Source organism: Somniosus microcephalus, chromosome 9, assembly GCF_052327205.1.
Source record: "Somniosus microcephalus isolate GS21.2 chromosome 9, FLI_Smic_1.0, whole genome shotgun sequence".
Classification (NCBI taxonomy): domain Eukaryota; kingdom Metazoa; phylum Chordata; class Chondrichthyes; order Squaliformes; family Somniosidae; genus Somniosus; species Somniosus microcephalus.
In genome coordinates this window covers 117,704,945-117,730,008 of record NC_140995.1, presented here as the reverse complement: position 1 = coordinate 117,730,008, position 25,064 = coordinate 117,704,945, and the positions used below count along the sequence as shown (strand labels likewise).

Here is a 25,064-nt window from a genome sequence, read left to right as displayed (position 1 = left end):
CTTTGGTTTATCTGTCGAGCTTTTCGCATAATACCCTCTTTTCTGTGTAACACGACGAACAGTATCTGTCTCCGCCTTCTCTGTACATGACATGGCTGACATCTGCTCCTCGATGTTTTCACATTGTGAGGCCAATTGTAACGTGCGGGTGAGGGTTAGACCATGCCCTTCCTCTAGCAATTTCCTCCGCACATAGGCTGACGTGCACCTACTCAGGATAGCGTCTCTTATTTGATTATCCGCAACCCCCCCAAAAGCACAGTCTTTAGCAGCCTGCCGCAAGCGAGTAGCAAATTGTTGCACAGTCTCACCTGTCTTCTGGGACAACTTATGAAAAGTCTGTCTAGCAAATGCTGCGTTGACCTGGGGCACGAAGTAGTGATTCAAAGCACTAACCGCCGCCGTGTAGTCTGCTGGCTCTCTTGTGCCCGGTAGAGTCGAAAAGATATCCTGGACATCTGGTCCTGCTAGGTGTAGAAGTAGAGCTCTTCTCCTCTGCTTTGTGGCAGCTGTAGAGGTATTGTCGATAATGAGTCCTTTGCCGTCGGCATAAAGCTCAAAAGACGTTAACCACCTCGTCCATCTTGGACCCAACGTGGCTGGCTCGGCGAAGCATGCAAAATTTTGAATGCCAGTCTTCTCCATCCTAGCTAACTAAAATTGGGCAACTACCTATTTAAAATGATTCCGTTCGTTATCCTCGTCGCCAATGTTGTATGAACGTATTAAAGCATAGAATCAGGCAGACCGGCTTCTAACTGCGATGTTCTCTTTATTGTGTAAAATGGCTGACTGCCGTTTTCCCGGGTAATTCCCATAATGCAATGCACATTACATTACCGTACTTACTGGTGTCAAACTCGCACATTACATTACCGTATTGACTGGTGTCAAACTCGCAATCAATACACGACACCATGCTTTCAGCTGCCCCCGATCTCTGGCATTCCCTCTCCAAACCTTTCTGCCTCTCTTTCTTCCTTTAAGACACTCCTTAAAACCTACCTCTTTGACTAAGCTTTTGGTCAACTATCCTAAATATCTTCTTAAATAAAAACAGAAAATGCTGGAAATACTCAGTAGGTCAGGCAGCATCTGTGGAGAAATAGAGGCGCCTTGGGACGTTTTCCGATGTTAATAGCGCTATATATAAATGCAAGTCGTTGTTGTTGGGGAAACATCCCCTTCCCTGGATCCCACCCCCCTTTAGTAGCCTTTTTTGTTCCATTGCATAAAGTAGTTGCAATTCCATGTGTTTACAATAACTTTAATGGTGGGTCTCAGCCTTCTTGATTGTAACATTTCGCCGTTGTTGGCAGCTTTAACCCTCCCGCCCTGTGTGAAACTGCTGACACCCCGGAGCTTCGCCGTTGGCTCCCGACTTCCTGAGAATGTAACCACTGCCCGCCGGCACGCATGCGCGGCTCGGCGCGCTTCTTCTGGCGGACGGACCGCGTGCTTGTGTCGCCTGGCAACGCGGCGGGCTGGGCTGGGGTACGTCATAGAGCGCTTGTCGCCCAATGAGAGTGTGGTCCTGAGCCTCGTGCTGCGTGCCGGCAGGAGAAGCGGGCGCGAGCGAGCTGCGACATCGGGAGGAGCTGGCGGTGGCGGTACCCGGAGCGGAGCTGGCACAGTAAACAGGAGCGGGTGAGTGTTCAGCAGCAGCTACAAACCCTGAGGCAGGGCAAGGGGAGCCGGTGATTTAATGGGCAAACTGGTCCAGGTCCTGACACTGAACTGACAGGAATTGCTGGGACTGCACCGCAGGCCTGTCAGCAGCATCTGCACGGAGAGGCCGAGGAGCCTGTGAGACCCGGACCCTGGGCCTGTCCTCTGCAGTCTCCTGGCCGCGGAGACGGCGCCGTTCATTTGCTGCGCGTTTGTAAAATGGTTTTCCCACAGCATCTTATTCAAAGCGTTTCATATTTGAGCGACCTCCCCGCCTGTTTAATATAGCTGACTTGCAGATCAATATAGGTTTGCACTCGTGCTCTTACTCCTGACTCCTGACCTGTCACTGATAATGACAGCACTGCAGGGTCAAATGCAGAATGAAATATTATAAATATCCTTATTTTTTTTTTACCACCTAGGCTGGAGGACAGATCTTATTTCAGAGTTCCTTGGTGTTGTTTCAATGCCAGGAATAATTTGAGACATCATAGGACTAGTGTATATGGATTTAAATATAGAAGTGGCCCAAACAAGATCATTGAATGACACGACACGGAAGGAGGTCATTTGACCCATCTTGCCTGTGAAAGAGCTTTGCAATAGCTATCCAATTACAGGAAACTCTTTTTTATCCGGGACCGGCGTGGTGCCGGTTGATCAAAAAGTCCGGATTACAGAGAGGTATACTTACCAAAGTACGAGAGCCCCGTACACGACCACAGATCCAGGAACCCCGTTACATGGCCACTAATGTATAGTAAAACTTACCTGAACCTACTCCTGAATTTTGCCGGTTAAGAGAGATTTCCGGATATTTAGGTGCCGGTGAGTTTCCTGTACTCCCATTCCTGTGCTCTTTCCCCATAGCCCTGAAAATGTTTCCCCTTAAAGTGTTTATCCAATTCCCTTTTGGCAGTTACTATTGAATCTGCTTCCATCATCCTTTCAGGCAGTGCATTTCAGATCATAACAACTCACTGTGTAATTATTTTTCCTCCTGTCCCCTCTGGTTCTTTTGTCAATTACCTTAAATCTGTGTCCTCTGGTTACTGACCCACTGCCACTGGAAACAGTTTCTCTTTATTTACTCTATCAAGACCTTCATGACCCCTCCATTAAGTCTCCCCATAGCGTTGCTCTAAAGAGAGCAACCCCAGCTTCTTTAGTCTCTGCACACAACCGACGTCCTGCATTCCTGGTACCATTCTAGTAAATCTCCTCTGCACCCTCTCTAAGGCCTTGACATCCTTTCTAAAGTGTGATGCCCAGAATTGAACACAATACTCCAATTTTAGAACTGCTATGGGAAATATTTAAACAGGAGATGAATAGGTTACAAATTAAGTATATTCCAGTAAGGAAAATGCAATGTATGGAAGACTTGGGTTCCATGGATGAATAGGAAGACTAGAACCAATTTGAGGCTAAAAAGAGAAATATTTAGTGATTACATAGCAGATAAAACAAAAACCAAGACAAATTTAGAGAATAAAGGATATCTACAAAAAGGGCAATTAGAAAAGCTAAGGGAGTATGTGAGTAAGTCAGCATTAAAAAACATAAAGGACAATAACAAAAATTTTCTATAACTGTATTAGTAGTAACAGCATACTCAATTGTTGGTGCCGCAAAGAAATTAAGGAGACAAGTTTGTAATGGAAAGTGAGGGGTAAATCCAGTTGTCGTGATCCATGTCGTAGGTAGGAATAGGGAGGAGGCAGGGAGAAGGTCCTGCTGAAGGAGTATCAGGAGTTAGGAGTTAAATTAAAAAGCAGGACTTCGAGGGTAATAATCTCTGGATTATTGCCTGAGTCACGTGCAAATTGGCATAGATGCAGTCAGATCAGAAAAAGGGTAAATAGGGAAGTGGCAAAGGCTTTAAAGGAGTAAGGTGGGGGGAGGGATCTACAAGAAATGAAACCAGCCTAAATATAAACAAAACGGGAAAGGAGAGTATAGGAAAGAGTAAAGTGATGGAGGACATTGATGGCCAGGGAATAAATGGAGTTATAGAATAGGAGTGTAAAAAGATGGTTAAAAATAAAGTGAAAGGAACTGCTATTAAAAATGAGTTAAACTGTCTGTACAGCAATGCACACTGTGTCTGTAATAAAACAGGGGAGCTGGAGGCATTCATGCATTGCGAGGAACCAGACATAGTAAGGATTACTGAGACATGGGGGGGGTGATTTTGCCAATGGGGAGCTTTTGGAGACGGGACTCCCACTTGTCGGGTTTCAGTTCCGCCTCCAACAACTTCTGGACAACCCACGCTATTTTCCCTTGATTGACCTTGTTAAGCCCACCCAGCAGGCTTAGCAGGCCAATTAAGGGAAAGCCGGTTGCAGAGAACGTCAATGTATGACGTTTCATCTGTCAAAAAATTTTGATAGATGAATTGTCATCGTTTGACAGCTCTGTGAAGCTGGCAAACAGTGACTTTCTATGTAGTTTGATGAGGTTTTGAATTCAAGACCTTGTCAAACTTCTTTCTTTTACAGAAATGAGATGGTTGTTGCATCTGAGAATGCAACGGCCATCTGTCATTTCCAAAGCGGAGGTGCGAGACTCTCCGCATACACACCGACTGAAGCTTGCAGGAAGAAACAAAGGTAAGTACACTTTTAATAGCACTTTGCACTTACCTCAGATACTCACCTCTACACTCTTGCACCCATCACTTAACGTCACAGCACACTTTTTCACCCCCGACTCCCGCAGACCCAGTACTCGCTGAGCTGAGCTGGCGGGTTTCGGAGCCTTCGGGAAGCCCACACTTGTGAGGGCAAAAAGGGGATAATCCTATTTTCTGCCTAACTACCTGTTAACAGGCAGTTAATAGGCTTTAATCCCTTCCCGCCTCCAAAGAGACAGGACCTGGTGCGGGACGGACACCCGCCTCCTGGGAAGATGGCATGGAGGCGGGTTGGGGGCAGGTTGGGCACCCGCCCCCAAATTCTGCCATTTTCCCGGCAGTCCCGCCTCCCCAGGGCTGGCAAGATTGCGCCCATGGCTACAGAAAAATCAGGACTGGGAATTAAACATTGCAGGGTGTAACATATTTAGAAAAGATAGAGAGGGAAAAGGGAAGGTGGAGTAGCTGCACTTATTAAGGACAACATAATGGTAGTAGAAAAAAGTGATGCAGCTATCAGCAAAACAGAAATAGAATCCATGTGGATAGAGATAAAAGCCCAACAGGGGAGGATTCACTATTGGATCTAGTAATGGGGAATGGAACCAGAGCAGATAAGAGAAGTAAAAGTAGGGGAACTAGGCAATAGTGGCCATAATATGATACGCTTTAAGATAATAATTGAGAAAGACAAAGACCGGGGTAATAGATTGGAGAAAAGCTGATTTTGAGGGGCTGAGAATAGAACTTGTGAAAATAAAATGGGCGACAATATTGGCAAACAAAGAGGCATACGTTAAGTACATGGGCAGCAAGGGAGCGCATGACAAGAGAGAATATGAAGAGATCAGGAGAGAAGTCAAAAAAAAATTAGGAAGGCAAAGAGGAACTATTAATTAAATTATCAAGGAACATGAAACAATAGTAAAATATTTTACAGCCACTTAAATAAAAAAAGGAAGGTCGGGATGGGAATAGGGCCACTAAGCGATGGACAGGATAATGCCACAGGCAACAATAGAGAGATGGTAGAGATATTAAATAATTACTTTGCTTCAGCATTTACCAGGGAGATAGAACAGGTGGAGATGACATCGGATGATGAGACAAATAATGAGATAACTGCATTTAAAACAAAACGAGGAGATATATTAAATAAACTAATAAAACCCCTGGTCCGGATGGATTACATCCGCGCATTTTAAAAACATTTAGGGAAGAGCTAGCAGAAGCATTACTACACATATTTAGTAATTCGTTAGAAAAAGGTGTAGTGCCAGAGGACTGGCAGATAGCTAACATAATACCTATATTTAACAAGGGAGATGGAACTATAGCCCAGTCAGCTTAACATCGGTGGTAGGAAACATAATGGAATCCCTACTAAAGGAGAAAATGGAAGAACATCTAGAAACCAAAAATATAGTAATAAATAGCATGGATTTCAGAAGGGAAAGTCTTGCTTGACCAACATCATTGAATTTTTTGAAGAGGTAACAGAGAGAGTAGACAAGGGTAATGCAGTAGATGTAATTTATCTAGATTTTCAAAAAGCCTTGGACCTCGCTACCACAGGGAGTGGTTGAAGTGAATAGAATAGATGCATTCAAGGGGAGGCTGGACAAGCATATGAGGGAGAAGGGAATAGAGGGTTATGCTGATAGTTAGATGAGGAAAGACGGGAGGAAACTCGAGTGGAGCATAAACGCTGGCATGGGCTGAATTGCCTGTTTCTGTGCTGTACATCCTTATGTAATATATAAGTACTTTCACAGAACAAATGGATATTGAAATTGTAGAATCACCTGAGGCGGTAATGAATAGTTAGTAGGAACTATTATTCAAAAAGAGATTATACTAAAGAAGGAACGTAAGGTACTGGGACCCAATAGTTTGCATCCGAATATTCTGAAGATAGCTCGTGAAGAAATAGTGGAGGCTGTGACTATAATTTTCCAGACTTCTGTAGAAAGTAACGTTGTTCCAGAGGACTGGATATTGGTACATTTGACTTTTGTCTTCAAAAATGGAAGGGAGTGTAATGCAAAAAGTATTTATCACATAAGAGACTTGCGGCAAAGATGAAATTTAGAGGAATGTGGTTCTGAGGATAGAGATGATTAGAGGGGAAAAAAGCTAAGGGTAAAAGGAAGTTTTGCAGAGTAGCAAAGTGTTTTGAGTGGTGTTCCGTAGAGGATCTTCGGGCTGCTGTTATATACTGTTTTGTATACATAAATGATCTGGACATGGGAGTGACAAATTTGAAAGTAGTAAAAGACTACAGGAGGACTTCAAGAAGACATAGACAGGCTGGTGGAATGGGTGGACACATGGAAGATGAAATTCAACACAGAGAAGTGTGTGGTGATACATTTTGGTAGGAAGAATGAGGAGAGACCATACACACTAAATGGTACAATTTTAAAGAAGCTGCAAGAACAGAGAGACCTGGGGGTGCTTGTGCACAAATCTTTTGACGGTAGCAGAACAGGTTAATAAAGCGTATGGGATCCTGGGCTTTATAAATCGAGGCATAGAGTAGAAAAGCCAGGAAGTTCTGGTAAACCTATATAAAACACTAGTTCGGCCCTAGCTGGAGTATTGTGTCCAATTCTGGGCACCACACTAATGAGACACCAAGGATGAATAAAGCCACAAGGGAAAAATTGAGAGTAAGGAAAGAAGCATACATTAAGTACATGGGCAGCAAGGGAAGGCTTTGGAGTACAGAAGAGATTTACTAGAATGGTTCTAGGGATGAGGGAATACAGTTATGTGGATAGACTAGAGAAGCTGGGGTTGTTCTCATTGGAGAGAGAAGGCTAAGAGGAGATTTGATAGAGGTGTTTAAAATCATGAAGGGTTTAGATAGAGTAAATAAAGAGAAACTATTTCCAGTGGCTGAAGGGTCGATAACGAGAGGGCACAGATTTAAGGTGATTTGTAAACGAACCAGAAGCGACATGAGCAAAAAACATTTTACGCAACGAGTGGTTAGGATTTGGATAGGGTGGTGAATACAGATTCAATAGTAGCTTTCAAAAGGGAATTGGAAAAATACTTGAAGGAGAAAACAATTGCAGGGATATGGGGAAAGAGCGGGGGACTAACTGGATTGCTCTTCGAAAGAGCCGGCGCAGACTAGATGGGCCGAATGGCCTCCTGTGCTGTACTATTCTATGATTCTATAACTAGGATGGACAGATTAGATGGCAGGTGCAGTTTAATGTAGAAAAATGCACAGTAATATATATTTGAAGTGAGAAAAGAGCCACTTTAAATGGTAAGATTCGAAGAATACAGGGATTTTAATGTACAGATACACAAGTCATTAACGTAGTGTGTGTATATGTTAACAGAATAGATCAGCGATGATTGAGCAGGCTGAGGTTCTTTTTTCTGAAAAAGAGGAGACACGATGGAAGTCTTTAAAATTATGAAGGGGTTTGATAGGTTGGATATGGAGAAACAGTTTTCACTTGTGAGTGAGTCCATAAAAAGAGGGCATAAATATAAGATAGCCACTAACAGATCAAATCAAGAATTTTGCAAGAATTTCTTTACAGAGTGGTGGGAATGTGGTACTCGCTACCACATTGGAGTGGTTGATGCAGATAGCATTCATGCATTTAAGGGGAGGCTTGATATATACATGAATGAAGGAGAAGGGAATAGAGGGATATGGGGAAGTGTGTGAAGAGATAATTAGAGTGGGGGGAGGCTCGTGTGGAGTATAAACACTGGTAGAGACCAGTTGGGCTGAAAGGCCTGTTTCTTTGCTGTAGATTCTTTTTAATTCTATGTACATGAGACCATAAAAAGCAAGGAGTATGGTTGAACTTGTACAGGACCTTGGTTAGGTCACAGTGGGATTATTGTGTACAATTTTAGGAAAACATTAAAGGAAAGATGTAATACAATGGAAAAGGTGCAGTGAAGAGTCACTAGGATGCATCAGTAGATAAGGGGTTACAGTTATGCAGAGATATTTGAGAAGTTATGGCTTCTTTCACTAGAGGTGAGATAGTTAAGGGGTGACCTGATAGAAGTCTTCAAGATTTAAAGGGTTATGATAAGGTAAATAGTGTCCTGCTGAGCACGGTAAAGATTGAGTGGGCAAAAAATTATGATCACTAAAAGAATGCAAGAAAACATGTCTTTACACAGGGTAGTTAGAATGTGGAATTCTCTGCTACAAACCATCATCGAAGCAGAGTCTATAAATTGTTTTAAAAGGGGATTAATTGCTTTAAAAAGGGAACTATTAAAGGGTATGAGGAATGAGCAAGAGAATGGAATTCGATGAAGTGGTGAGTGGGGGAAATAACCATCAATGCAGACTTGATGGGCCAAATGGCTTGTTTCTGTGCTGTAACATTCTTTGAGACCTGAAAACTTTTAATGGTTGTGGAAGAACAGGATAGATCCAGATCAGCTAATTAATTATACATTTGGATGGAGAATCACTGGCAACTGTGCCAATGGTTTTCTGATATGTGCAGCCAGTGGGCAAGGCAATACATACTTGGAAAATCGGCACTCTGATTTTCTGTGAAACAACTGGAAAAAATTCTGAATCTCAATATCAGAAATTGTACAATTTTGCACTCCTTAACTCTGGCCCTTCCTGGGCCACTGCTTTGCCTGAATGAGTGTGCAGATGGTTCCGACCCTCCAATTCAGGACTGGGTCTGGGGCAGACTCCATTGGTGCACTGGGGTCCTGCTCTGCTGCACTTCTGCCGGCAGACCAGGACAGTTAGAATTTCGGCCCTATTATGCCTAGTGTGCATTTCCTGTCCATCATGCTTCTCTGTCACACCAATTTCTGTGCCATGCTTTAAAAATAAAAAATCTAAAGAAACAAAGGGGCAGCAAAAATACTGAAGCCAGTATGTGTGTAGTTTCTTAATCAATCTCTAAACCCGGTGGTGGCGTTTCCGCTTTGGGTGCAGTCGGTGACCAGGGCCCAATTTGCACCCAAAATGCATAGTTTTGAGAAGGTTTTTTTTCCCCTCAAGTTTCCGCTCAAACTCAATTGTATTTCGTTGAATGCAAAATCTGCTGTCAACCAGCGCAAGTGGGCAGCGTTTTAGAATATAATTTGAAAACAAAATTTTGCTTTAAATTATAATCCTTGTTATATTTAAGATTGTACCCTCGTCTTTGAAATCTGTAGGTTTGTAGGTTCAGGCCCCACTGCCGGAATTGATCATATAATGTAGGGTGACACTGCAGTGCAGTACTGAGAGTGTGTAGTTTTGGGAGAGGTGCCATCTTTCAGATGAGATGCTAAAATTCCAGAAAAACGGGGTAAGTGTCCTGCTGCACATTTATCTCACAATCAACACCACTAAAACTGATTAAATGGGTATCTGTCGCATTGCTGTTTGTAGAACCTTGTCTAAAATTCCTGGGGGACCCTGGTTCCAAATGATTCGAAGTTGACCCGTATTGGGTACAGTGATTTTAACTTTATTCAGCACAAGCAAGACTTAATACAGTACAGTATTCGAGCAGCAGTTTACAGAGTATAATTGAGACTTATATTGCCCCTTATACTCTGGGTAGAAACCACAACTGTGTGTAAGCTGCAACCTCTGACTCTTGTCTCTTTGTCTCCTGGATGTCTCCTCGATTCTTCCCGAAATCTCCTACTCCTGAAATCTTCTACACTTTGTGGCTGTTAAGACCCCCTTCTTGTATCCTTGCTCTCATTCAAAACCTATGGAGTCCTCCTGAACCAATCACTGGCTTACACCCAAAACCCCAAATCCAATCATAAAGATGCCATGGCCGAAGCACCTTGGCTTATGCACGTTCTAGTCCTATGACACCCTGACATCATCTGTTTTTGACCATCAAGACTCATCTGGGGTAGTTATGGCAGTACAAAAGGTAAAAGACTTCAGTGTAGAGATATGGGTCCTTGCTGTTCGCTGTGAAAGGCCCATGTTTTTAATTCACTGCAGATATCATAACATTCCAACACAGTGACAGCGGCACCTGACCTTGTATCCCAGGCTAGCTGCACTCTATGTCTCATTCTTACTGTTGGCTTATATCCAACTTTCATCCATAGCCTCCCTATTCGACCATAGCAATTCTTTTTCTCACACCATGCTGTCTGGTTACAGCTTACTCAAACTTTTTATTATAAGCCAAAGGGTTACATGCCCGATATAAGTCAGGTTATCATTGCAAACAATTGATGATTACAGACTTCTACATTTAATTCTTACACACGATTATAAATCCATTACTGATGATTATAAGATACTATTAAGTATAAGATATTAAAACAGGTATTCTATGAAGAGAGGAAATGTAATTAAAGGGTATAATCCTAAAGGGGGTGCATGAACAGAGACACCTGGGAGTATATGTGCACAAATCATTGAAGGTGGCAGGGCAGGTTGAGAAAGCAGTTAAAAAAGCTTACAGGATCCTGGGCTTCATGAATAGAGGTATAGAGTACAAAAGCATGGAAATGGTGATGAATATTTATAAAACACTGGTTCAGCCTCAACTGGAGTATTGTGTCCAATTCTGGGCACTGTACTTTAGGAAGGATGTGAAGGCCTTCAAGAGGGTGCAGAAAAGATTTACGAGAATTATTCCAGGGATGAAGGACTTCAGTTACGTGGATAGACTGGAGATGTTCTCCTTGGAGCAGAGAAGGTTGAGAGGAGATTTGATAGAGGTGTTCAAAATCATGAGGGGTCAGGACAGAGTCGATAGAGAGAAACTGTTCCCATTGGCAGAAGGATCGAGAACCAGAGGACACAGATTTAAGGTGATTGGCAAAAGAACCAAAGGCGACATGAGAAAAAACCTTTTTAACTCAGCGAATGGTTATGATCTGGAATGCACTGCCTGAAAGGGTGGTGGAGGCAGACTCAATCACTGCTTTCAAAAGGGGAATTGGATAAGTACCTGAGATAATTTTTTTTTGCAAGGCCACGGGGAAAAGGGCGGGGGAGTGGGACTAGCTTAATTGCTCTTGCAGACAGCCAGCATGGGCTTAACAGGCCGAATGGCCTTCTTCCATGCTGTAACCATTCTATGATTCTAAAAATCAACTAATCCATGATAATCTTACACTTGCTCTGTTCAAATTGGCACATATGCCAATTTGCCAATAACAGTAATCACACTTTATACGAGTAATTCATTGGTTGTGAAGTGCTTTGAGACACCCTGAGGATGTGAATGACATTATAAAAATGCAAGTTCTTTTCTTTTGATGTCATTCCCGCCTCATTTGCGTTACATTTGAATGCTTCTGTCTATTTCAGGTAGAGGCCTTTCCAAGTTTCCTTGAAAATAGGTACGCATTGAGCGCAAAGCAGAGAAAAATCACCCCCCCCCCCCACCAATGTCAAAAGTCATGTTGATGGGTTACAATGCTTCAATTTTTTCCCATGTAACTATGTTGAGAATAGCAGCACGCTATGGGCAAAATCTTCTGAGATCCCAGGAGGGGCCCTTGCAAGCAGCAGATGGTTTATTGGAAAATTATATGTGGACTGCTGGCAATTTACCATCCACAGAAGATCATGAGCAGTGCACCTGCAATTTTTCGATAAGCCACCTGCTGTGTACGAGGTCCCACTGGTCTTGAAGGGTCTTGGAAAATTTCACCCAAGTATTTAAGCCTGTATATTGTGACCATTTTATTTAGAAATATTTTCTAGATACCTGTACTTCCCACAACTGACTATTAACTGATCAGCACTAAGTTAGTTGCTATCGATGGGAACATGTCACTGTGGCTAGGGGGACCAGAGAGATAAGGGTGCACCTAGAGCTGTACCCCAAAATATGTAAGCACTCCCAAGATTGAGTGAGGAAAAAGGGAAAATTTTGGTTGAAGAGAGTTTTTAATATTCAGAGCTCTTTTACTGAGATGTAAGCAATTTTAGTCAAAGTTGATTGTTGCTATTTCTGTGTTGCAGCTGGTGTCTAAATACCTGACGGCAGATAACTACCCACCATGGCACCTCGCATCTGGCAAATGTGTCTTTGGCAGGTTGTAATTACCTTCACTCTCACTGAAGCTATATCTCTCCAACTAGAGAAACCAAAGGTGCTGCTGGTATCTTTTGATGGATTTCGTTGGGATTACATCCACAGAGTCCCAACACCATACTTCAAGTATGTCATGGAAAATGGTATTCATGTAAATCAGGTTACAAATATTTTCGTCACAAAAACCTATCCCAACCACTATACCCTTGTAACCGGGTTATATGCAGAGAGCCATGGGATTGTAGCCAATGAAATGTATGATCAGGACTTAAATAAAAGCTTCTCTTTGGAAAGAATGGATATGTTTGACCCAGTCTGGTGGGATCAGGCCTACCCACTTTGGGTTACAAACCAGATACAAGGCCATAAGAGTGGAGCTGTAATGTGGCCTGGTACTGATGTTCACATACATGGTATGTACCCAACTCACTACATGATCTATAATATCTCTGTTCCTTTTGAGGATCGAGTGGCTCAACTGATTGACTGGTTCAGAGGGAAAGAACCTATTAATTTTGGCCTCTTGTACTGGGAAGAGCCTGATCTTTCAGGCCATGATTTAGGGCCTGACAACCCTCTCATGGATAAAGTCATTGCAGATATTGATCTAAAGCTTGGTTACCTTGTGCGACAACTTCAGAAAGCAGGACTGTGGGAGACAATAAACTTAATCGTCACAAGTGACCATGGGATGGCTCAATGCTCCAGAGACAGGATCATTGAATTGGACCAATATGTTGATCATGATCTGTACACGTGGATTGACTTCACGCCAGTCTCTGCAATTTTACCCAAAAAAGGTAAGATAAAGGCAATTACTACAATTGATTTTTTGTTAAGGGAAAATTATACTTGGAATAGCTTAATATCTTAAAACCTTCACTATGTAATGGTAAGAAACTCCACTAATTCTAACTACATCTTCTGGATATCAGAATAAGGGTGGGGAAGGTGGGCCAGCCAGGCAATGGACTATGCAAACAAACTTATGTTATCCATCATGTATAATAAAGTATTATAGTAACTGGTGGAATGTAACAATGTGTGACTCAGTGTTCTTGGAATAGAAATGCGAGGTCATTCACTTTGGATCTGAAGAAGATAAATTTGAATATTTTCTTAATGTTGATAGGTTAGGAGTTGTGGAAAAACAAATGGATTTAGGTGTCTATATACACAAGTCACTAAAAGCTGGTGCACAGGTACACAAAGTAATCAATAAGCTAAAGGAATGTTGGCCTTTATCTCGAGGGTTGGAATTTAAAAGAGAGAAAGAGTTGCTTCAGTTGTACAGAGTCTTGGTCAGACCACATCTGGAGTACTCTGTTCAGTCTCGAGCACCGAACCTCAAGAAAGATATTGGCCTTGGAAGGGCCACAGATTCACCAGAATGTTAGCAGGGCTTAAAGGGTTAAATTGTGAGACCAGGTTGCCTAAACTTGACTTGTATTTCTTTGAACTTAGAAGGTTGAGGAGTGATCTAATCAAGGTGTTTGCGATGATAAGGGTATTCAATAGGATAGATCCAGATAAACTATTTCCTCAGAACAAGAGAGCATAATCTCAAAATTAGAGCTGGGCCATTTAGAAGTGAAATCAGGAAGCACTTTTTCACACAAAGGGTAGTGGGAATCTGGAACTTGCTCCCCCCAAAAACCTGGATGCTAGATCAATTGAAATTTTCAAGACTGAGATCAACATTTTTGTTAGGTCGGGGTATCAAGGGATATGGTACAAATGCAGGTAAATGGAGTTGTGATAAAGATCAGCCCTGGTCTAATTGAATGGCGGGACAGGTTTGAGGAGCTGAATGACCTACTCCCGTTCCTATGCACCTTTTTTAGAATACTACTAAATCTAATATTTTTTTCAATTTTTAGACTTCAATGTAAACATTTGTCTTTTCCCTAGGCCTTCTCCTGTGCCCCTGTTTAAGCTGGTTTGTGGACAACACTCTCTTCAGTTTTTTTACTTTCCCTGTTCTTCACATGTCGTGATAAACTTGTACACCAATGACTCCCAGTTCTCCCTCTCCAGCATCGCTTGAGTCCTCCACTGACTCTATATGCTGTTAGACTACTTGGCTGACATCTGGCCTTGGATGAGTCTTGACTTTCTCCAGGTAAACATTGGGAAGACTGAAAACATCATCTTTGGTCCCCACCACAAATTTCTTCTGTGTCGCTATTTCCATTGCCCCTTCCCAGCCACTGTCTGAGCATGAACCAGAGTGCTTGCATCCTCAGCATCCTATTTGAGCCTGAACTGAGTTTCTGATTCCATGTTGTCTCCATCACAAAGACTGCCTACTTCCATAACATTGCTAAATTCTGCCCCATTTCAGCCCATCTACCACTGAAAACCTCACACACACCTTTGTCATCTTGAGACTCTATATATTCTAGTGTTCTTGCTGGTACCTCATCCTCTATAAACTTGACCTTGTCCAAAATTCTCATTTATCATCCCACCCTCGCTGACGTACATTGGTTTCTGGTGTCTGAAATTTCTCCATAGCCTTGCCTCTTCATCACCTGTAACACCCTACAAACTCTGCTCCCATCCAAACTCTCCATTTCTCTGATTCCGGCCTCTTGTGCATCCCGCCTTCTTTCGCTCCACTATTGGCAATGTAAATTCAACCATTTAGGCCTCATTCTCTGGAATTCCATCCTTAAATCCTTCTGTACACCTACTGCTCATTTTAAGACTCTCCTTAAAAACCATCTCTTTGGACAAGCTTTTGGTCACCTCTCCTAATCTCTCCTTTAACTCAGTGTCTGTTTTCTCAGCAACTAGTGAAGATCCTTTGAGTTTTTTCTACATGAAAGGTGCTATATAAATGCAAGTTGTTGTTGGAACTGGTCAAAACAATGTCCTATGATTCTTAATGGTGGTTAGACCTTTCTGTATGTGGGGTCTAAGGCTGAATTTTGGGTGCCAGATCTGATTTTGAGTGTGGGCTATTGGTGACACAGAAGCCTCGTATGTCCCATTGAACTTGGTTGTCTAGAACATTAGGTGGCTTGCACATTGCATGCTGTCCCCCATACTGAAGGAAGATCACAGTCCTTTAGCTAATATAGTGTGACCAAATCAGTCAACTACCGGTTTTTATTAAGCGATTTCAAAGTTTTTGCCAGTGTTTTGGGGAATGCATTGTGTAATTCTGTTTATGATTAAGCCTGTTGGCTTATGATTGAATAAATCAAATTCTGCTTTCATTACATGGGACTATGGGATTTTTACCAGTGTTCTGGAGGTAAAATCCATGATTCTGTCCATTTTATCCCGGAAGACTATAATTCAGTGGCCTTACTCATGAGGAACGCTGAGATTTGGGAGGACATCTGCTAGAAGATGTTACCTGGAAGCTGGTTGTGAGAACATGCTCATATATCCGTGGTTTAGTTCAGTGCTTACCACAGTTGGTTTGCAGAGAGACAAGCCAATGCTGCTGAAGCTGTACACCTCCAAATGCTGTACCCACCATTCAATAAGATATGGTGTGTGTCCATGCTGGTATCAGGAGGACGCTGGTAGTGCACTCACATTTTATGGTGTTGTGCAACTCACCATGCCACTTGTAAAGAGATCTTCATATCTGCTATTTGACTTTTTTTTTGCTTGCTATTTGACTTTTAACCAGACTTGCTAGTTATCTTATAACCAACCAGTGACTATTCTCTTTAGGGGAGATAAGTGGATTCGCTTTGGGTTGGGTCCAAGGTGACAAGCTTGGTGATAGAAAATTGGATTAGAACCTTTGTAGCAGGTTGGATAATTTGATACCCAGGCCAGGCAGTTCCGAAATACTAAACCGCGCACTGATATTTGACTAGCCAACCTGTCTCATTAATGGAAGTTGGAGGGTAGACCATTCACTAGAGACTGAGATTCTTCCCATTCAAAATTGTACGGCTGCTCTTTACAGTTTTGTTGCATGTTGTGCATTTCCCCCTCCAATCAGGCAAACAGATTTCTCTGTGGCTTTGCTTGGAGACTGTTAATTATAGTGATTGGGTTTCTCTTCTGTGTGACAGAAACCCAGCTGACCAAAAAAATTATAATTATGGATGCTCTGGGCACAGTTTTTTCATTTTAGTTTCCAAATAACTTTCAAGTTGTTTTAAACACTAATTCTTCACAAGCAGGTATTTTAGTGCTGCTGATGTGACCAACATTTTGTTTTGCTGCAGGCAAACACAATGAGGTATATAATGCTTTAGTGAATGCTCACCCTAATATGACAGTATACAAGAAGGAGGATATTCCAGATCGTTTTCACTACAAACACAATGAGAGAATTCAACCAATAATAGCTGTGGCAGATGAAGGCTGGACTATCAACCAGAACAAAACATCCGGAACATTTACTTGTAAGTGTTTTATTTTAATAATTTTGGTCATGTTAATTCTTTTTAAGGCAATGGTGAGGATAATTTTCAGACTTTTTATTGGATATGGGGGTGGCAAAGAAAAGAAGACTATCTCATCTGCTGTGTCTAAGTATAGGCTTTGTCACCTTTCCATTATCAAAATGCATATTATCTTCTGTTTTTAGTCGGCTTCTTCAGAGTACTTTGAGAAACGATTACATTTATTTTGTATGATCCAAAGACAAACAAAGGGAGTCTGCAAAACATGGAACTGCGAGGATAAAGGAGCAATACATATTGGAGCATGCACAGATTACACTTGTATATGTAAATATCATTGAGTGTTCCATTTCTCTAACACGGTCTTTATTTCTTTCTAAGCTTCTTACTTCCAATGGAATCAAATCAAATAGTATCTTCCATTCCTACTGCCATTATGTTTTGAGTTTTTTCAGTGCAGCTTTATTTCGTGCAACAAGAAAGTTGTTTTATTATCTACCAAATGGTATTACATTGTCAGCCGTACCATTCAACTTCTGAACCAGTTAAACTGGATCATACTCCACAAAAATTATAAACCGTTGTTTTTGATTGCTCAATCATTAAGGGTTAGCTTGGCTCAATTGGTAGCATTCTGGCCTCTGAGTCAGGTCATGGGTTCAAGCTTCACTACAGGACCTGAACATGTAATCTAGGCTGACACTTAGTACAGTGGTGAGGGAGTGACGCTTTTGTCATATTTCAGATAAAATGTCTGCCTGTTTACATGAATATAAAGTATCCCATGGCACTGGGGTCTTGGTGAACATTCCTCCCTCAACCCACACTACCAAAAATAGTTCAACTGGCCACTCATTCATTTGCTGTTTGTGAGACCTTGTAGTGCCAAATGTACTGCCATGTTTGCCTATATAACAATAGTGAGTGCACCTCAAGAGCTAGTCTCAGTAAAAGTGTCAGGGACTGGTTCACTAATATCCTTTAGGGAAGGAAACCTGCCATCCAGTACGGCCTATATGTGTCTCGCACCAAAGTGCTTAACTCCTAATTTCCCTCTGAAGTAGCCTAGCAAGCCACTCTGTTGTATCAAACCACTATAGGGCAACTAGAGGTGGGCAATAAATGCTGGTCGTGCCAGTGATATCGACATCCCAAGAATGAATAAAATAAAAGTTCAAATACACACTTAAACACACCTATGTAAGAAATAGTAGATATTGCAATGAAGTGCCTACTGTTTATTCCATAGTTAGAAAAGCAAGTGATAGTACAATAACACCATCTGATAGAAAACTGAGTACTGTGGATCCTGATTTGGATTTAAAACACATAGCTAGAAAAAAAGGAAAACGAATTAAGTGTTAACAAATGATCTTGGAGTGTGAAAAAGTCTTCTGAAAGCAAACATCTGTAAATAATTGCATCTTGAGAGAATTGGAAAAAATCTTGTTATTGTGGGTTAATTATAAAGTTATTCCAAATTTGTTAATTTTTTTAAAACTTTATCATGTATAAGAAATGACAGGTTTTAGTAGAAATTATTTCAGAAACTGTACCTAGGATTTCATGTAACTTTAAGTGCTCATGTGAAATTGTGATTATTTGCCACTGAACTTCTCTCTTCTTTCCTAGTGGGTAATCATGGATATGATAACACCATAAAGAGCATGCAGTCAATATTCATCGCCCATGGTCCTGCTTTCAAGAATAATTTCACCAAGGAAACCATAGATAATGTTGACCTCTATCCGTTAATCTGCCACATCTTGGGAATTGACCCAGCGCCAAATAATGGCACCTTTAAAAATGTTCGGGAATTATTAGTTGCTGTAAAAGTGATTACAACTATGCAGGTTGTGTCCCAGGTTGAAATAAACACTAGGGGTTCATATGCATGGCTAGGTATTCTCCTTGGAAGTGTATTGGTTGTTGGATTTCTAATAGCATTTGTACAACAGGTGACAAAAAGCCAGATGATTGGATTGAATATTCACCAAGGTGAGATGGCTCAACCCTTGCTGCCAAGTTAAATTTGTATGTATGGAACTGTTCTCTGCCGTGGAACTTTATATTTCGATATGCATCTGTCAGTTGTCCTTTATTATCTCAAAATGGTATTAACTAGCTGAATGACTGCAGTTATACTAATGTGAATCCAGGGTTGTAGTTTTGCAGATCTATGAAAATTTGTTGTCTGTCAGTGAGTTTCAAACGTTTGCCCAGTAGTACATTTGGATCGGCACTGCACTGCAGTAGATCAGGTCGTCTAACAAATATAGTAAGTAGTGTAGGCAGAGTGATAAGTAACTACAATAATAGTGTTTCTGGACTTTGATCAGGAATATGTCAAGAAATATTTGTTAAAAGATTTTACGTGATGACATTGCAATTATAAACACCACATAAAAACCAACCTAGAAACTGATGGGACTCGCAACCTAAAACATGTCGTCGTAGCCAGATACAGGAAACTCTCGATTTACCGGCACCTAAATAACCGGAAATCTCTGTTAACCAGCAAAATTCAGGAGTAGGTTCAGGTAAGTTTTACTTCATATTAGTGGCCGTTCCTGGATCTGTGGCTGTGTAATCGGGGTTCCTGCATTTTTCAACAGGGATGCTTGGTCTGTGGCCGGGCTTCTTGTGCCTGTTGCTAAGCAACAGGGAAGCCTGGATTTGTTGCTGTGTACGGAGCTCTCGTACCTTTTAACTATACCTCTCTGTAATCCGGACTTTTTGATAAACCAGCACCAGACCGGTCCCGTCGGTGCCGGATAAAAAAGAGTTTCTTGTACTTTTATACCAGTAGATCTTGTAATGTGGCTAACAGCAATATCTCTCCTGTTCCAAGCTAAATTGACCTACTGGATAACCTACCCAAACATTGTTTTTTATTGTAATAGTATTTCTTTAAAGTACCATAGCTGAGTAATACGAGGATGGGGAAGAGGGAGGGAATGCTGAAGCTCGGTGAAGATATGCTATTTCCAAGACAAACCTTGGAAAAGTGGCAAAGGTGTGGGTGACCTGCCCCCTCATAATGAGTTTTTAAACAATAAATGATTATTACCACAAGCTGTATTTTTTTACATGAATGCTCATACAGAAGCCATTATATGGTCTTATCCTGGATAATTCCTTCACTACTCTTGTTTTTTTGAAATTACTTTTAAATGATGGGATGCAGATCCAATTATGAGTTAGCTAGCAGTTACCTTGCAGGCAATAAATCCTCAAACTGCTCTTGGAGCACCACTTGGTGTCTTCTTTCAAACTACTTAAATGAGTTTGGATGGCATTCAGAATATAACATTTTGGGAATGGTTTGAAGAAAATAAAAGTATAACATAATACTGCTTCCACCCATGCAGTGAGGGTTATGAGAATAAGACATTACGACTTGCGATAAAGGGATTGTAACATTCTTCCCACATGTATAAAGCATTATATGATGGGTGTAATGGTTTATGTACTGTGTTGTCATGATCTTTGTTTTATTCTCTATAGTACCTTTAGCATGTTTCCTGAAAGCTACTTGATTCTTTGTTATAAAAATAGAACTGTGACCCTGGAAAGAATACATTATAGTGAAGTTTCTAGCAACATTTTACAGGAAAATTTGTGCTATCCGGCACCGACGGGACCAAGCTGTTGCCGTCCCGACAAACCAGCGCCGGACAAATCAGCGCTAATGTTGAAACATACGGAGATTTTGAGCTCCGTATCTGGCAACAAACCCTGTTGCTTAGCAACTGCTTCTAAACAGTCGGCCGTACCTTGCAAGCGTCTCTAGCTTAGCAACAGCTTCAGCGAGACCTTGCAGAGCCTGACTGGTGGGGAAAAAAACCTAACGAAATGGCTCCTGATTTTTGCCGGTGGCTCGAGCATTCCGGATTCCGGACAGTTAACCTCCGGATAAACCAAAGTTTCCTGTATTGCATAAGCTCATAATAATTACCACTTATCTATTGTGTTCACCAAAATTTAGATAGGATCACCGAATGTTACAACATAGAAACAGGCCATTCAGTCCATCAGATCGGCGCCATTGTTTTTCCCCACGTCAGTACCTAGTCTAATCCCGCTCTCCATAAGATTCTGCTGATTTTCTGTTATTGCTCACTGCTTGTTTCTTCAGATGTGGGCCTAGATTTACCACTTGAGTTATGATGGCTGGCTCCTGGGTGTAACTCAAGCAGAGCTGCTCTCCTTCCCTGCCACTTCTAGCATTTTATGCTGAAAGTGATGGAAGTATATAATATATATACTTGCTATGGAGGCAGTTCAGAGACGATTCACACGGTTGATTCCTGAGATGAGGGGGTTGACTTATGAGGAAAGGTTGAGCAGGTTGGGCCTCTACTCATTAGAATTTAGGAGAATGAGAGGTGATCTTACTGAAACATATAAGATACTGAGGGGGCTCGACAAGGTAGATGCAGAGAGGATGTTTCTCCTCATGGGGAAATCTAGAACTCGGGGGCATAGTTTCAGAATAAAGGGTCGCCCTTTTAGAACTGAGATGAGGAATTTCTTCTGAGGGTCGTAAATCTGTGGAATTCTCTGCCCCAGAGAGCCGTGGAGGCTGGGTCATTAAATACATTTAAGCTGGAGATAGACAAATTTTTGCAAGATAAGGGAGTGAAGGGTTATGGGGAGCGGGCAGGGAAGTGGCTTTGAGCCCAAGATCAGCCATGATCTTAATGAATGGCAGAGCAGGCTCGAGGGGCCAAGTGGCCTATTCCTGCTCCTATTTCTTATGTTCTTATATGATGTACTTCCCATGATTTGCTCCTTAGCAACGTTGGGAGCCAGGTATACCTTTGTGCCCCTGGTGTCTGTGGGTTCCTGGGCGGTGGCCAGGGAACACACCAAAATTATTTAAAGGGTTCTGACCCAGAAACTCGGCCACAGTCCAGAATGCATCGTTGTGGCGGTGGAAATCCTGCCCTCCCATATTTCAGCCAATATGAGCAGAAGATCTAGACCATGAGGTCTAAGCTGTAGCAGTTGGTCATTACATTAAAATAAATACTGCTGCCTTTCAATTAATACTTCGGAGTATCAGTGGGTAAATATTGATGATTATAAGCCTATCCTTGATAATGGCTGTTGTGTATGTACCTTTAAGAGAATAACTGGTCTCAGACTGCAGTACCGGCAGTGACCACCCCTGTATAAAAGGCGCTATTGAGCCTCTGTTTTTAGTTTCACTATTGACTTCCACCAGTAAAGACTTACTTTGTTCACTCCTGCTGTCCGTGTCTCAATTATTCACGGACATAACACTGGCGACGAGGATGGGTAGATTTTATAACTAATGTTTAGCATGAGATGGACAAAATTTTCCAACCATCGCTACTGGCAGTGCCTCACACACAAGGCAGCTTATCAGGAATCCAAAGTGCATTACATGCAACTTTACATCCACTGATCTAAAAGGACATAAAATTGCAGGCAGTGCATTTGCGATTTTCTGATAATCCTCCCCCTGCATGCAAAGCCCTACCAGCAGCAAGGGGGTCTCAAAGAAATCTATACCCCACTGTACTAGTGTGTAAAGTCTTGGTAGTTGTACACTTAAGTACTGATTAGTGAGACTACAGTAATACTCATCTGACTTGGTCAAAGCACTTTGTTATGATAGGTAAAAATATTTTTCACCATATCTAAAAGTATGATTGCAATTTTTGTGCCTCACTAACTAAAATAGGAATTACTAAATGTTGCTTTGACTTTACGAGGGTCATTTTAACCTAACCTGCTTGGAGGGAAAGGGATGAGTTCGGGTGGGGACATCTGTTTTACACTCGCATGATTTTTATGGTCCATTGAAGTTATTCGGGCGTAAATAATTCTGAGGGGGGGAAAAAGGAAGCTGCAAAGGGGATATTAATAAGCTGGTGGGATGGGCAAAAAAGTGGCAGATGTTATTAAATGTCAGTAAGTGTGAGGTGATACACTTGTGATCCATAAAAATTAAAAAAAAATAAACTTTGGGGAGAGTGGGGTGACATGGAAGAGCAGAGATTTGGGGGTTCAGGTTCACAGATTAATAGCAGCACTCAAGTGGATAAAGCTAAAATAAAAAGCAAATGGATTCCTGAATTTTATGGCAACAAGCATAGAATATAAAAGGCCAGATGTAATGATGAATCTACATAAAACTTTAGTAAGACCTAGTTGGAATATTGTATGCAGTTTTCTAGCTTCACGCTATAGAGGGTACACTGCAGATTAAGTAGAATGCTGCCTGAAATGGTGAAATAATAAGAATTAAATAATTGGGGCTGCTTTTATTCGAACAGACGAGATGATTGGGTGATTTGATAGAAATGTTTAAAATAAAAACAGACAAATTCCAGTAGTTCAAGGGTCTAGAATGATGGGAAATAATTTAAGATTTAGGACAGTGAGCCGGAGAAACTTTTTTACACAGGGTTGTAAGGCTGCAGAATTCACTACCGGAGTTAGTGATTGAAGCAGAGACCAAGTCTACATTTAAGAATAAATATGGTAGGTGGTTGAAGGAAAGGGAGATAAAAGGATATGAGAACAGGGTGGGCATGTGGTATTAGGACTACTGCTCATGTGGAGTATAAATACAAACATGGATTGGTTGGGCCAAATGATCTGTTTCCTTGTGGTAGCATTTGGCCTTCCATTTGCCACGATACTTCTACAGCTGTCAATCTGTTCAACTGCTCCCTCATCTCCACTTTTGATGCCTTTGTCCCCAGTAATACTTTTATTTTCTCCCATCATGGTCTTTCCCTTGGTATGGCAATATTTTTCACTACATCAAGTCCATGTGGCACAGCCAAGTATATCTGCCGCAGAACTGGTTTAGCCACCCATCACCTGATTGGCTGGATCACATCCCGTGCTATCCGGTCTCATTCTCCTCTGCCAAAACTGCCCACTACTCAAAGATCATTCTGATGAGCAAAGATAATCCCACCTTCTTTTCTGCCTTGCCAAACATCTCTCTAAACCCCACTACATTTTCCTCTAGTTTCCCTCTTATCTTCCCTCTCCTGAGCTAATCCAGTCCAAAAGATCTAACTCCCGCTTGAATGTGTTTCTCATCTTTCCCGCAATTCCATGTTTCAGTTTCTGCAATCGGGCTTCCTTCTGCCCATGCCATATCACTGAAATGGCCCTAATAAAAGTAACAGATGACATTCTCTGTGACTGTGACCATGGTGCATTTTCCTTCCTTGTCCTCTCTGCAACCTTCGACACGTCATCCTCCTAACGCCTTCCCTCCATTGTCTAGCTTAGTGTGACTGCCCTTGCTTGGTTCCACTCTTGCCTATCCAGTCGAAGGCAGAGTATCTCTAGCAATGGCTTCTCTTCCTGCCCTCAAACTATTTACCTTTGGAGTCCCCAAAGAATTTATCCCTGGCATCCTTTTCTTCCTCATCTACATGCTGCCCCTTGGTGACATCATGTAAAGACAGGTGTCAGTATCCAGATGTATGCTGACAATAGCCAGCTCTACCTCCCCACCACCTGTCAGACTGCTATACTAACATCCTGGCGTAAACTCTGTACCCTTGCTACCGATTCCATCCCCCTCCCCGGCCATTGTCTCCGGTTGAACCAGGCTGTTTTCAACCTTGGTATCCTATTCAACCATTACAAAGATTGCCTACTTCCACCTCTGTAACCACTTGCCTCAGCCCATCTGCTGCTGAAACTCTCATCCATGTTTTTGTCACCTCCAGACTCTACTGCTCCAATACTCTGCCCAACCTCTCCGCATCCATGCTCTACAAACTTCAGCTCATTCAAAACTCTACTGTCCATGTCCTATCCCACACCTAGTCCCACAAGACTTCCAATTTAAAATTCTTAACCTGGTCTTTAAATTCCTTCATGACCTTGCCTCTCCCTGTCTCTATAACCGCCTACATTCCCGCCACCCCCCCCCCCCCCCCCCCCCCAACTCTCTTCCTCTGACCCTGGCCTCCACCATTGGCGATCGTGCCTTCAGCCATCCAGGTCCCACGTTCTGGAATACCTTCCTTTAACCTTTCCGCCTACTGTCCTTTAAGACCCACCTTGCTCACCCTCCTAATATCTCCTCCTTTGGCCCAGCATTCATTTTTGTCTGAAGCACCCTTGGGCATTTTGCTATGTTAAAGGTGCTATATAAATGCAAGTTGTTGCTGTCATTTTGTAATCATCTCTCAAATCTAACCATTAGTGACTGCAATATGCCACAGGTAAGAGCTTGATCCATACAATCACTGAACAATGTTGCAAGAGATTCACTAGTATTCAAGAATTTCTGTAATACTGTCTAATATATTACTGAGAATTTCTAGTAGGGGTATCATA

General features: G+C 41.9%; 1 protein-coding gene across 1 annotated transcript; it reads left to right on the top strand.

Moving 5' to 3' along the window:
• The first annotated feature begins 1,466 nt into the window (after positions 1-1,466).
• enpp5 (ectonucleotide pyrophosphatase/phosphodiesterase 5) lies at positions 1,467-21,967 on the top strand. Its single transcript, XM_085997073.1, has 4 exons — positions 1,467-1,647; positions 12,267-13,139; positions 16,539-16,718; positions 18,351-21,967. Exons 2-4 carry the CDS (start codon positions 12,305-12,307, stop codon positions 18,746-18,748), a joined length of 1,413 nt encoding a protein of 470 aa, XP_085853199.1. The 5' UTR covers positions 1,467-1,647; positions 12,267-12,304; the 3' UTR covers positions 18,749-21,967.
• Positions 21,968-25,064: the final 3,097 nt, after the last annotated feature.

Excerpts from the sequence above, each read along its gene's own strand:
- enpp5 (XM_085997073.1), top strand. The coding sequence starts at position 12,305 with ATGGCACCTCGCATCTGGCAAATGTGTCTTTGGCAGGTTGTAATTACC. Across the intron at positions 13,140-16,538 it reads TGCAATTTTACCCAAAAAAG|GCAAACACAATGAGGTATAT; the intron begins GTAAGATAAAGG and ends GTTTTGCTGCAG. Across the intron at positions 16,719-18,350 it reads AACATCCGGAACATTTACTT|TGGGTAATCATGGATATGAT; the intron begins GTAAGTGTTTTA and ends CTTCTTTCCTAG.